Below are 13,746 nucleotides of genomic sequence, written 5' to 3' on the forward strand. Positions count from 1 at the left end.
ATACATCTACTGAGTTATTTATTTACCACTGTCCTGCAGGGTGGAATATTTGCAATTCCTCTGAGGCTTTTGGTGGTACGGAAAATAATAATCTGACAATGAAATTGTTGTGTTCAATGAGGTGGGATGTCGTGAGCAGCAGACACAGAACTAGTTATGATAGAGCAGGGAAGAGTCATCATAGCTTTTTGGAGCGGAAAATGATGTCTCACAAGTGTGTGAGAGCTCTTTGACGGTACCATCAATCAAGGGGTAAGGGTGATAGACTGATACACCACACTCAGCTTTCCTAAGAGCTTTTGGCAGAGTCCCTTACCCTGCCCTGTTGTGAAATAAAAGGTAAGTTGGACGAGTAATTGATGAAAAGGCAGCAACAAGCAGAAATAAGTATCAGCGTTTGCAGCAGAGGAAGAACTCTGTTGGGTTCCACAGTTCTATGCCCGGATCAGCCCTGTTTAATGTATTCATGAATGTTCTGGAAATGAATAATGTATGATGAGCTTTGCTGATGCTGCAAAATTCAGGACATTAAGCTCTCTGCCAGTGGCAGCAAAAAGATCTCGTGGTACCAAGAGACTGCACAGTAAAATTCAATGGCATTAAGGGCAAAGTAATGCACGTTCCAAATAATAACCCTAATTATAACCCCCAAGCTCCAAAAGCGGCGCCCAGGCCACCATGGGCAGCGCAGGCTGCAGCACTTGCCCTGCCCCTCGCTGGGTCTCCTCCTTCCTTGGCCTCCATTCCTCAGGCCTCCCTCTCTGGGTCGCCCTTCACTTCGTTTCCACTCTATTGGCCTCCACTCTTTGGGCCCCCCATTCTCCAAGACGTCCACTTGTTGGGCCTCCTACACCAGTGGGGCCTCCCACTCTGTGGTCCTCTCAATCGCTTTCTCCCTCTCACACCATTTTTCCACCCCCATTCTTGGGGCCGCTACACTTGTTTGACCTTCCATGCTTTTGCAGATTCCCACACTTTTGGGGGCCTCTTCACTTCTTCAGCCACCTGTACCTTTTCATGCTCCCACACCCTCAATGGGCCTCCCACCCCTTTTCGTCCTCCCACAATATTTTGGCTTCATACACTGTTTTGACCTCTCATACCTTTTTGGCCTCACGCTCTCTGAGCCTCTGCGGTCCTTGGCCTCATACAAGTTTGGGGACTCTACACTCCTTGGGCCTTTAAACTCTCAATGGGCCTCCCACACCCCTTCGTTCTCCCACACCTCTTTGGCATCTCCACCTCGTTGGCCTCCAACATATTTTTCAGCCTCTACACCTCGTTGGCCTCCCAAAGCTTTTTCAGCCTCGCAAACCTCGTCGACCTCCCACACCTTTTATCAGCCTCTACACTTTGTTGGCCTCCCAACACCCTTCACCAACCTCCCAACACCTTTTTCATCCTCTACACCTTGTCGGCCTCCCACACCTTGGGCGTCAACACCCCTTTGGGCTCCTACACCTTTTCGATCTCTACACTTGTCAGGCCTTCCATACCATTTGTGCCTCAACACTCAGGCTTCCCCGTCTTTGGCCTCAACGCTTGTGGGTCCTCCCACAACTTTTTGGCCTCCAAACTCTTTTTGGTCTCCCACATGTAATAGTCTTCTACAGTTTTTGGGCCTCCCACGCTCTCTTAGGCTCTACACCATTTGAGACTCCTGCACTTTTATGGGCTCCCGTGGTCTTTCAGCCTCTACGCTCTCTTTGAGCCTCCCACACCGTTTGGTCCTCTACATCGTCTTCTCCTCCACCTCTCCCCACCTCCGCTCCCAGGCCTCCTCGTCACCGTGCTCTCACCGGAGATGCTGAATCCCCTCCTGAAGACCTCGTACATGGTCCTGGCGTCGTCGTAGTAGTGCGTCAGCAGCTGCGGGCTGTCCCCGATCACCGACCGGCGCGCCCCGGCCAGGCCCTGTGCGACATGACGTGACATGACGTGACACAGCCGACAGCATCGCCCGACGGGAGGGAGATGGGGAAACCCCGAACCATAAAGCTCCCCCAAATCCCGGAGAGACCTCTGCAGCCGCCACCGGGTTCCTGCCCCGACACCCAAAGGGACGGGAGAGGTGGGACGTCCACTTCAGCGCCCCAGTAACATGGAGAACCACCCGCCCAGACAGCAGCGCTTGACCCGGCTCGTTGCCGCAGGAGGTGGTTGATATTTCCCAAGGAGATCTGAGGGGGAATTATAAATCTGCGAGTAACGGAGCGGGGACGCGCTGGGGGGAGCGACTGCTCTGGGCTCCACAGGTCCCCAGGACTGGCACCACGGGCAAGGACACCTAGACACCTTCTCAAGGACATCTAGACCAGCATGAAGGACAGGCTCAAGCAGAGGCCACGCTCCAGACCCCAGCGCGTGGGTTCAGTAGGGGTGTGTTAGGAGTGGGCAAGGGGGGGCAGGCAGGGCGAGAGTGACCGAACCGGGACTGCGCTGTGATTCCACAAGAAAGTCTTACTAAAGCCCTAACCACAGGGGATAACTCTCTTGGAAAATGTAAATTCCTCCCACCCTTTTAAGAAGTAGTTGTAGTTAAAAACAATATCGTTTTAGAGGGGACGTCACAAAAGGCTTTAAAAATTCTCATCATCACACTTTCAGATATTAATTTAAGTGGAAACAGTTTTCAGATATATTTCTGCTCTTTAAAACAGAGCGGCTTCATTAAACTTTAAAACCTTTTGCAAGCATGAAAATTAATAACTCTTCAGCCTCTAAGCATGGATTCTGGTCTACTTTTTCTTATTATTACGAAGTTTGCAGCAGCAAACTCAGTAATGGGCACGCACAAGAAGTGCCAGCTGATTTGATCTTATCAGCTGTTGCCTTGCAGTGGTTTCTCCCGTGCAACAGCAGCTCCTGTAATTTTCGGTCATGGATGGTTAAGCAAAGCTAAGGCCAAAATGTTACTGCAAATCTAAGAGGATAAATTAATGGGCTGTATTCTAGTTTTCCACGTTACAGAAAAAGGTGAATTAAGGAGTGAGGTGATCCCTGGCGTAGCGCACTACACGCCTGATTTCAGGATGAGGTTGAGAAGCCCTCGAAATGAACAAAAGCACCTCCTGGCATCCCCTGCGGTCATTCCCAGGCACGCAAACCTCAGGTGAAACCCATCCTCTCCTGCCGGGGTGCCCCCCGGCCTCACCTCAACTTCTTCCGACTGCATCCGCAGGTCGCAGGGCGGTTTCACGGCCCTGGGCCGGCTGGCAAACCAGTAGGCGACGACGGCCGCAAAGGCACCGATGCCCACCAGCGCCGAGGCCGGCAGGTTGCGGAAAAACTGGCTGAGGTCGTCAAACTCGGGGAGCCGCAGGCTCCGTAGGATTTCCTGAGCCTGCATCTTCTCCGCGAGCGAAACGGCAAACTCTGCAAGAGTCAGAAGGATGGGGTCAGGTCACGCTGCGGGACGGGCAGCGCGGGTCTGCGCGGCTCGGGAAGGGGAGAACGCGTTTTCCCTTGTCAGCCATTGCAAACACGCTGCTCTGCTGCCCCGCGGGGCTGCCTACCAACAACCACCTTCACTTGAGAAGAACAGCATCTGTGGAAGAGGTACAAGAAAGGAGGAAACATCCCTAGAAGGGCGAGCAGGAGCAGCCAGCTCACTCCTGAAGGACAACTGAGCACAAACGTACATCAGGCGATGCAGCTGCAGTTATCTGTAGCAGACAGATGCTGTGACAAGCTCTGGACACAGCTACGACTGTACCCTCAGGGCTGCCAGGAGCTTGCTCTGCCTTCCCCGAGCAGGACGGGGGCCGCGTGGTGGCCGCGGCCCCTGTCAGGGTCAGGCAGCACGATGCCAGCTCCGGCCACAAGCCCTCGGCTCTCGGGGAGCGGGGCAAAGCCAGCGCGCCTCTGTGCGCAAAACGCCGTGCGGGCACGCTCCGAAAGACCAATTTCTGCCTTTATGCCAGCTTCACGTTCTCAACTTCGAGTTCCTTATGATTTGCATCGGGATGAATTATAGGCGATTCGCGCCAAGGAAAGTTTTCGTTTCATCGCTTAAATGTTTCCTGGAAGAAACAACAAGCGACTGCGGAATGGGGATAAGGGAGCGCGGGGGTATCAGGCTGAGCGCACGCCACCGCAGGGTCCCCGCCCTGCAGCCCCACTGGACACAACGCTTCTGGGTGCTCCGGGGGGAGATGGGTGGCTGCCGGGAGGGAGAAGTGCCAGGGCATTCCCCAACGGGCAGACCCACAGGGTGCGGTCCTGGCACGAGAAGAGAAGGGCTGGAACTTCGGCTCCTCGGACACAGTGGGGCTGCTGGGGACCCCCCAGCCCCCACGCTGCTCTGACAGCACCGAAACTAAAAGCAAAGAGAAAACTTTTTCTCCTTTTCTGTAAAGAGGGCTGTGCACAGAGTAGACAGGCGATGGGACAAGTTTTATGACCGAGGATGGTAACGCTCTGCCGTCCCCAGCTCATTCCCTTTATACCTGCCGGCATCACTTTGCTGTGGGTGCAGGGAAGGCAGCTCTCTGCCGTACGGTCTAGCTTGTGTTGGACTCACGGAGTGAGAGCTACTCACTGGGAAAGCAGAGGGCAAGCAGCTGAGCGGGCATCTTTCCAAACAGAGCCACCGCAGCTTGCCTTACTTTTCTCTTTTGCAGAAACGGCCACCAGAGAGAGGAGCCGGGCACTCTGCTCGCTGCTCCTGGGGTACGAGGTGAGGCTGTCCTCAGGGTTTGGCCGTTAGGCACACAAGAAGCATTCTAAATAACTCGTATTTACAGTAACGGCCCAGTATCAACTCCCCGCCAGGGAGTCTGCAATAACGGCCAGCCCTGCAAGGGATGCTGCAGAGGAGGGAATCCAAACAGTTAAGGTTTCCTCTTAAACCCCACAGCTCTATTTATGACTTTACCAGCAGTCAAGACCTTAAAGAAAAAGCTTTTCCACTGCAGGAGCTGAGGCAGCCCCTTTCCTCTCACCCTCTGGCCTTGCTCCAGCTTGTGGAGCTACTGAGTGATTAACGGGGGGGGGGCTTTGGTCCCATGGGGGGGGGCAGGACTTCCCGCACAATGGCACCACTGACGTTAACACTAGCCAGCTTTTTTCCTCCTGGGAACAGTGTCTGGGTTTCGCCGAAGGTCAGGACTACCCTCCCGCAGCCTTTTCCCCTATTTGTGCCGAACGAGCTGTGGAGGCTGGCGCAGGCCAGCCTGCAAACAGAGGGGCACCCCTCGCACAAGGCTCTGGAGGAGGTTTTTAAGTTTGCACGAGAAAAAAAACCACAGCGAACAATTAACCTCACCCGTTGTTGGGCTGCAACGTGGTGGGGGGCAGCAGGGAACGGTGGCGGCGACACAGAGCCCGTGTTCGGGGCCATCTCCCTCCTGTGGGCTCTGGCCCAGTCATTCCTTGGGCCAGATGCTGCACCCCGGTGCCAGCCCAGCATCCCGCAGCCACCTCTGCTTCCCTAAGAGTTCCCAACTGTGCAAACCCTCTGGGACCAAAACCAGCCCCTCCAAGAACGGTTGCAATGATCACAGCAAATGAAACAGCATCCAGATGATGTTACTGGGCAATACCCACCCATGGGGTAATTTTCTCCTGAGCTTTGAGCATCTTTCCAGAAACCTCTACATCTGATAAAATATTGGCCACGTGGCTCCAATGATGTTAGGATGAACCGAGATGGAGTGCTGATTTCTCCTCCCTCGATACTTCCCCACATGAGGCTATGAAAAGCAGCTTGCCAAACACGCTTTTACTAGCAAACTACAAAAAGTGGGAAAGCTCAGCAAGGGAGCTATTCATTTACTGATGAATTAGCTATTTGTGCAAAAGCATTTAAGCAAGTCCCACTTAAAACTGTCTGCTCCCAGAAACACAGCCTGTCCCACCAAAGGTAGTCGCCCAATTTGCCACGGCTGCTGGTTACACCGAAATCTTGAGAATGACTCCCTCGACATCAGCCTGTGAGCAGGGTTTTGTATCCACCTGTGCTGCCAAGCCCAAAGCGGAAAGCTGGGAAGGTGCTCGTGGGAAGAGCGAAGCAGCGGCAGCACTGGCACGGGGGATGCTTGGCCACAGCCACGTGCTTCTGCCCTGCTCGGCTGCGGGAGCTCCAGGGCCAGGGCTTTCTGTACGTCTGTCTGGGTGCAGGGCATCCACGGACACCTGGAGACGGTAGCACCGGCAAAAGGATCGTGAGAGTCAGCGTTGCAATAAAACAAACAAGCGTTGGAAGCCAGACCCTATACAACATGCAAGTAAAACTATTTCTTTTATAATACAGATAATGAAGAAAGTGTGATTACACCTCTACTGACTTTGCATCCCTCTGACACGTGTCAGGTGTCATTTATGTCAGTACCTGGATTTTGAAAATTTGCTCTAGAGACATCAAAACCACGCTTTTAATCTGCCAAAAAGATACGATGCTTTAATACAGAATTAATAATCACTTCTAATTGCTGGGAGGTATTTGGCTTGAGCAAAGTGATGGGCACGGTGCTCCTTGGGTTTGCATGGAACACGTTCCCCTTATCGGGGTGGTGGCAGGGACACTATGGACCATCAAGCACCACAAGCAGGGTGCTGTTGGCAGCATCTGCCGCTCCAGTGAGGTAAAACGTGTTGCAGCAGGCAAAGTTACACAAGACCTATGGGGAAACTATTTAAATTGCACCCACTCCATCTGCTCCCAGGGGAAAAATCAGAACATTCATCTCAATCAAATGCTCATGGTATATTTATTGTTTCTGACCACTTGTGCCACATTCTGCTGCCTTCTGCTAGATTCCTACTTGGGCCACTATTTCCCACCAACCTGAAGTTTTTGTCTCGCAGCAGATCATATCCCTGAAACAAGTCCCTGAATCCTTCATTCATAACCACATCATAAATAAGTATGACTGGAAGATAGAAATTCACTTTTCCCTGCTGAAGGGAAGCTGATGGCCCAGGGACGTCAGCACATTTCCATGGTGAGCTTAGAGATTCCTGTGACCATGAAGACTGCAGGGATTTTTAGTTCCTTTATGATTAAATAAAAATTAAAAAAAAAAAAAAGTAAGTACTTCTTGTTAGTGAGTCATTTTAAGTACACTGCAGGGCATCTCAGACGATGCCACAGTGATGGAAATGTCAGCAATGGGAAATAATATCAGAAAATACACTTGAAAGCAGAAATGCACTTAGTTTTCTGCCCAAATGCAACAAGTGTGCTGGAATCCCTGGGAGAGTTAGGTAGAAGTGCTAGTGTGGTAAGGAGAAGGTTCACAAACTTATCTGCTTATGTTTTCCTACTTTCACTTAGCAATCTAAGTTCAATGAAGGCTAAACATATACATTGAGCACAAGATCCTGTTCTTAAAAGTGAACTTACCCAATCAAGGAAGTTCCCAGCACCTTTGAATCCTCTTATTCTACCCAAGACCTGTAACTTCAGTCACTGACCCCCATTTCCAATAATATTTGATTTTTGCACTACAAAGCTCATCCGGCTTTGCCTTTTGCAACAGTTAATCTTGATTTTTGCATCCCAAAGTGATTCGGGATGAGCCCATACTTGATCTGCTCCGGGCAGCAAACCTGCCTTGGGAAGGTGGCCAGGAAAGGGGCCCAGGTGTGTTTGGGAGGAGCAGCGCGGTCCAGATGGGAGAAACACCCCGGCACCCTCTTACCCCAGGAGAAGCTGTTTCTCCCTCGCCTGCAGAAACAGGGCTCGGGGCTGCCTGGATCTCAGCCTGCTCCGACAAGTCAAGCTGAGCAGGTGAGCACCTCATGGTCACATGCATTTCTCGTGTGACCAGGAAAATAAATAATTAAAAAAAAAAAAAAAAAAGCCAGCACAGTTGGGCTGGCGTTCCCATCAGCAAGGCAGCGTCACACCCCAGAGCACACCGCGAGCAGCCGCTGCTGTCACCTCGGTCTCAGGAGCAGCAGCAGGATGCTCCCCGCACCCTTTCTCCAGCGGTTTTGCCCCATTTCTGTTACCTGCGGCGAATCCACCGCCCTGCTGCGGTGCGTGCTCCCCACGAGCAAGCGGCCGAGCAGAGCGCAGCATCCATGCACGTGGAAACACCAACGTTTCAATTTACTCCAAATGGGACTTCACATTACCGCTGGATTTCTAAAGTATTCCCATGGCAGAGAAAAGAGAAACAGATATGCAAGGGGGAACAGAAGGCAGCGGTTCTGAGAAAGGAAGAAGTGCTGGTGAGGTATTAGGAGGGAACAGCCAGGGGCGAGAGTCTGGGGCTGCCCGAGATGGCCGGTACGCCTGAAACCTCCCGTGCCCAGAGTTTGGGGTGAACAGGGCTTCTGCGGCCAGTTTTGGGTAGCCAGCAGCGACACTGGGCTTTGACTCACCGGCCAGCCTTTGTTAGCAGGCAACCACCACAGGGACAATGCTTAGTTATTTATTTTTTTAGTTACAAATGGCACTATTGTGCCATTTGGTTTTGATCTTTTCCTGCTGGAAGTGATTCTGTAACTCCACTGTAGTCAATGGAGTTTTAGTGACATAAACCAGTGTGGGAACAGCCTCGAACTACTGGTGTATGCATAATGCAATTAAAATTTTACCCGTTCTGTGCATCCATGCAATCACATCCTTCCTACCATTACGTCAGCACCCGGGCGCCTGCTTGGGAAGGAGAACTCCTTTTGAGATGCCTTTATCTTCCTGCCCACCCTGCATTCACAGCGGGGTAGGGAAGAGGCGGGTGATTCATTTTCTGTTGGAAACTGGGCAAAGCATCTAATTACTATCCCTATATTCAAGCGGAAAAAAAGGCTATTTACACTTGACTTCGTAGCACTAAACCAAAATCAAATAAGCAGCTTTTCAGTATGTCTGAGCGAATTAACTGTTTGCAGTGGGGAACTACAAAATGCAGCCAGCAGACACCCGATGGCTCAGAGCCTGCAGACCCACAGCTGCTCTCCGTGCGAGCTGCAGCAAGAGGAATATCCCTGTCAGCCGGCGCTCGCCACAGATCCGTGTCCTTGGCTACGGCACCGGCTGCTCACTCATTTCACTGAGGAAACAGAATTTACAGGATCTAAAACATCTCAATCCAGAGAGGCAGATTTAGAGGGATTTCACTCAAGTGAAACAGAGTGAGCTCTTTGAACTCTTAAAGCTGTGTTTTCTCACGTTCAGCTCTGCAGACCCCAGGCTCTGAGATTTGTAGTTGTTTTCCTGAAGCAGGGTCAGTGACAGAAGGTTTGCTCAAGGAAGCACCCAGCAAAGTTTGGACCATTCTCTACCTTCCCCTGCAGAAGAAAACCACACCCGCAGTACTCCGTACACAAGGTTCAGGTGACTTTGAGATAAGGGTTCAAATCATCTTGTGACTATGTCACTACGTGAGTGTCTCCATTTACAGAGGGTAAGGGAGCATCAGAATTCACAAGGACACATACAACTGGCAGGTATTAGTCGGACTGCATCACCGGAACCCATTTGCTAATTTAAATGAAAGCTATTGCAATGATTAACATGTTTCTGAAAATGTGTGCACAGAGCCTGCTGTAACCATGCAGGCAGAAGGCATTTGGGGATTTTGTGTATTGCTTGCAGAGTACAAATTCCCCCCCCCCCCCCCCTTTTTCCAAGCTTCATGCAAACACACAGTGGGACAGCAATCCCGGGAGGAGTTGCTGTCATTAAATGCGGCTCAGGTACCGCTGACTTTCTCTAACTTGGCCAGGGCAGCAGCTCTTAGGAGACCACAGGCTATGAATTCCTAATCACTGCTGTAATTAAAACCAGAGACGATGCCAAGCCAGCCTCTGCCATGCATCTCTGCAATTTTTTCTCGTATGGGCACAGAAGATGAGGAGTTGGATGAACGTTCAGTTCCCAGCCTAAGGCCCGTCTGGGTTGCGGTCGGGCTTGGCCGAGGAGGGGGGACACCGGCCGTTCCGCAGCAGACCGGTCTCACACTTGCATAGGCAGAGATGCAAAAGATTTTATGAGAACAAGTGATCTAATGAGATCTCTGACTACAAAAACTGAAGTCCAGCCTTTGTTGTGCTTCAGCCACAAATGCAATACCCAGTTTATTCAGAACCTGCAGATTTTTTCTCATTTGTTTTAATTAAACAGGAGAAATTTGGGAAGCTCAGGGCACCTGGCCACCTTTCTATTTTCAGCTAGTTTGAGATTAGGTCAATTTTATTCTCCTTTTTAATAGTTTTACACTGTAGGGTTTATGGAAATGGTAATGCCACACTTTATAGCAGGCACAAAGCCAGCTCAACAGCGTTAATCACAGAGAGGAAATGCCATCAGATACTTACTGGTCATTATAGATAGCTACCGAAAACCTCACCGAAGAGTTGCACTGCCGTGAGACAGGAAGCCAGACAACCTGCCAGCCTTACAGACTGCTTGAGAAAGAGCAAAGGGGGTGATAAACTTAAAGGGGAAAATATGAGCACCAAAAGTATATGAAACTATGAAATAATCAATGTGCAGAAATCCAGTAAACGGCCCCAAAATGCAGCAGATAACAAGCGATACTTGGCTCACATACTTTTGCAGGACTCCTAACCACTTCTGCCCTACACATGTAATTGTGGTATAAACATGTCACCACAACAGTGACACGAAATATATTATTTTGTTACTTGGCCCGCACCCCTCCACAAGCAGCTCGGGCACTGGTGACCCCGCAGCCCTGACCTATCTCACGCTTACTTAGCTGTGTATACAGGGACCCTCTGTACTCTGCAAGGATTAATCAGCTGTAACTACTCGGGATTCAGCAATTATTGGGATTATCAGCCAAGCTGAGGCTAATACTATTTAAAACTTCCTTAAACTTTACCTGCTTTTCCTCCTATAAAGTGACGTGTTTCACTATAGCCCTTTTCCCCATTTAATGTCTCTCACCTTCAGTCAGGTCACACTGAAGCAAACTCCCATGGCTTCCGTGCGATGTAGCACTACTTTGATTTTTGGGACAGTATATTTTCATCAAAACTGTGTCTTCCATTAAAAAAAAAAATGCCCCCGACCCACCAAAGCCAGACCAAAACAAACTCTTGCAGGTGCTTAATTTCACCCACTGTGAGTGAATTACTTGACTCCCAAGTGCAACAATATATAAGCCACAATTATTGTGTTTTACTTAGATTACGCAGTTCTTTGCAGGGTCAAGTCATAATTGTGTATGTGATTTAAGAATCAAAGCAAAGGCATTAGTCCTCATTGACTATGGTTCCACTGTAACTCAGGGAGTCATAATTGGGAAGAAAAGAAAAAAAAAAAAAGAAAAAGGAACCAGTTTGGAGACAAAATTGCTTTTTGGGGGGGATTATTATGCCAGGACTCAGACAGCATAAGAAGGTGTGAGAGGCAACGGATGCAGAACACGGATTTGCTGTTGGACATCTATTTGCATGGATAGCAAACAAGGGAGGAGAGACACACAACACCTGCGAGGCTGTGGCATCTCTCCAGGGGGTGGACACTGGAGAAGCACCCAATGAGCAGCAAATGCAATAAAAACAGTTTATAATTTTTATATTTTATTTTTACTAATGAAAGACGTCCTTCTCCCTTTCCTTTGGGAATCAGACCGGTCCAATCTGTTAAACTGGCTTTTTGCCAACAAGACTATTAAAGAACGGGGTTTCAATGGTACGTAAGCCTCTTTAGCTCGAATTGCTTTCGTGCCAGCGGAGCTGTCTGGGCGCTCAGCGCACCCCGGACTGGGTGTCTGGGGCACGGGAAGCAGACGTGATGCCATCGGGGACCATCCCTGTGCCACTGCCTTCCCACTCACCCCCCGCAGTGCCGTCCCTCCCCGGTCAGCAAAGCAGAGTTATCTGCCACGGAAAAGGGCTTTCCATCCGGGTCAAGCCTCTTTGATCTGCTGGAGAGGAATAAGGCAAATAAACTTCATGGCGAGGAAGCCGGCAATGCTTTCGCATGACCTCTGGTTACTGAGCGGAGCAGGGAGAGGACAGGGATGAATGAAAGGGACCGGTTCAGCACATGGTTGGGGCTGTGGTATGAACTTGGCCAAGTGATGCAAGCTGGATTATTTTTTTTTTTTCCTCTGGAGAGGCAGGCAGTTTCACTCTGGGTGCAGAAAAATTGTCTCAGAGAAAAGGCTGCCAAAGGATTGGGTACTATTATATGTACATATATATAGACACACAATTATCTGCATATGTGGATGTGTATGCTTCTCTGTGTGTGTGCACATATATAAAAAAAAATAAAATTTCCCCCTGCTCTGCGTGACTGATAGTTACCACTTGTGCCACTAGCATTATCGCAGAGACATCTCACACTCCTGAAAAAGCTCCTTCTCGCCGAGCATCTGGTGTGTGAACAGCACGGGGTCCTCCTCAGCACCGCGCTCCGCTGCGGCTCCCGGGGACGGAGCCGGTGGCAGAGCCCAGCGCCGGGCGCAGGGTCCCGCTGACCCACCAGCCTCCTCCTCGCCACCCCAACGCCAAAGGCAGGGCGCAGACAAAGGATGGGAATCTCCAAGCAACCCGGAGGAGCGGCACTGGCCTCCGCTCTGCACTGCCGAGAAATGGATTTGCAAGGAAATGCATTTGCAAGACACAAGATCTTTGCAAGCATCCACTAAAAAGGGAAAAATGCTAACAAGGAGCTCAATGTCCTGAAAGTCCAATTTTACAGAAAGAGCACAGTAATTGCACATAAATAGAGGTATTTAAAGTATCTAAAATATCTACAGCATACCAGTCCCTTGCCAAGAGAAATTATTCAATAAATAATTCAGCGACTGTGCGGAGATCTTACTTTACACACTTCTAATGTTTCAGACAGCAAAATCCACCACCCGGCTGGCTGGAAACGCTCCGTGCTCGGGATCACGCCGACAGCTCATCCTCATCCCTCTGCGTCAGGTCCACCTATTGAGCCGCTGATGGCAGACCTGCCACGGAAAGCTTCATCCTCCAGTTCCACATCTCCTCACCACGCTCAGGCCCAGCTCACAGGTGTGAACCAACCTAAAAATACCTTTCGCACCCTTGAGCGGATCAGCACAGCAGTACTCTGAAGCCACCGTGACTCGTGTACAGGAAAGCTGAGACTGGGATCCTGGTCCAAATCTGTCACTCGTCTGGATAACGAAGCGTTAGGATGCCTGTGCAAGTACTTTAAGTTCCCTACCAGAATGGAAAAACTCAACAGCTCAGAGCTCTGTTGCCTCTGAAGTCTCTCAACTGCCTAAGGCACGGAGATGAAAAAGCTCCTCTAACTGCTGAAATGTCCTTAAAATGTTACCCAGCGCCAGCATGTGAACCAGAGTCACAAGGTTTCATTGACCAGGCTAAAAACCTCAGCCTGTGGTTGCAGAGGATGAAGTTCAGATGGCAAAATCCATCTGGGATATTTTTGCACCCGCTGGCCTCCTCATCACATCCCTCTCGTGGCAGCGTGGCTGCTGTGTGCTTGCCCAAAGCAGGCTCAGGCGATTCCTCCAAGCTAAGTCGTACCCCAGCCAGAAGAAAAAAGCAAACCCCCAGAGCTGTGTGGTTTTCTGACTCTTTGGTCTTCTGCCTGCAGCTCTATGGGGACCGCTCACACAGCTGTGCCAAAACCAGCTCAGGGGCTGCAAAGTTTCATCTGGGGAAACCACAGCATGCTTCCTTAGCTTGCAGGCAGCGTGGGCCATGGGAGCAACCCATGGAGGTGACTGAAGCAGGAGAAAATTTGCCCCTCAGCCTTATGGCAAAGTTTACAGGTGCCAGTGAATCCTGTGCATGTTTGCTGGGGCTCATATTTAA

At 50.5% G+C, this 13,746-nt stretch overlaps 1 protein-coding gene across 5 annotated transcripts in view; it reads right to left on the reverse strand.

The window, feature by feature from the left end:
- ACSL6 (acyl-CoA synthetase long chain family member 6) overlaps window positions 1–13,746 on the reverse strand; it is a 60,631-nt gene that overhangs the window by 30,430 nt on the left and 16,455 nt on the right. For all 5 annotated transcript variants that reach the window (XM_029997988.2, XM_029997993.2, XM_029997991.2 and 2 more), the window contains 2 exons: window positions 3,155–3,375; window positions 1,800–1,914 (listed from right to left, as the gene is read on the reverse strand). In XM_029997988.2, coding sequence (XP_029853848.1) covers window positions 1,800–1,914; window positions 3,155–3,375 — 336 coding nt within the window. The remainder of the gene's footprint in view (window positions 1–1,799; window positions 1,915–3,154; window positions 3,376–13,746) is intronic.

This window comes from Aquila chrysaetos, chromosome 22 (genome assembly GCF_900496995.4).
Source record: "Aquila chrysaetos chrysaetos chromosome 22, bAquChr1.4, whole genome shotgun sequence".
Taxonomy (NCBI): domain Eukaryota; kingdom Metazoa; phylum Chordata; class Aves; order Accipitriformes; family Accipitridae; genus Aquila; species Aquila chrysaetos.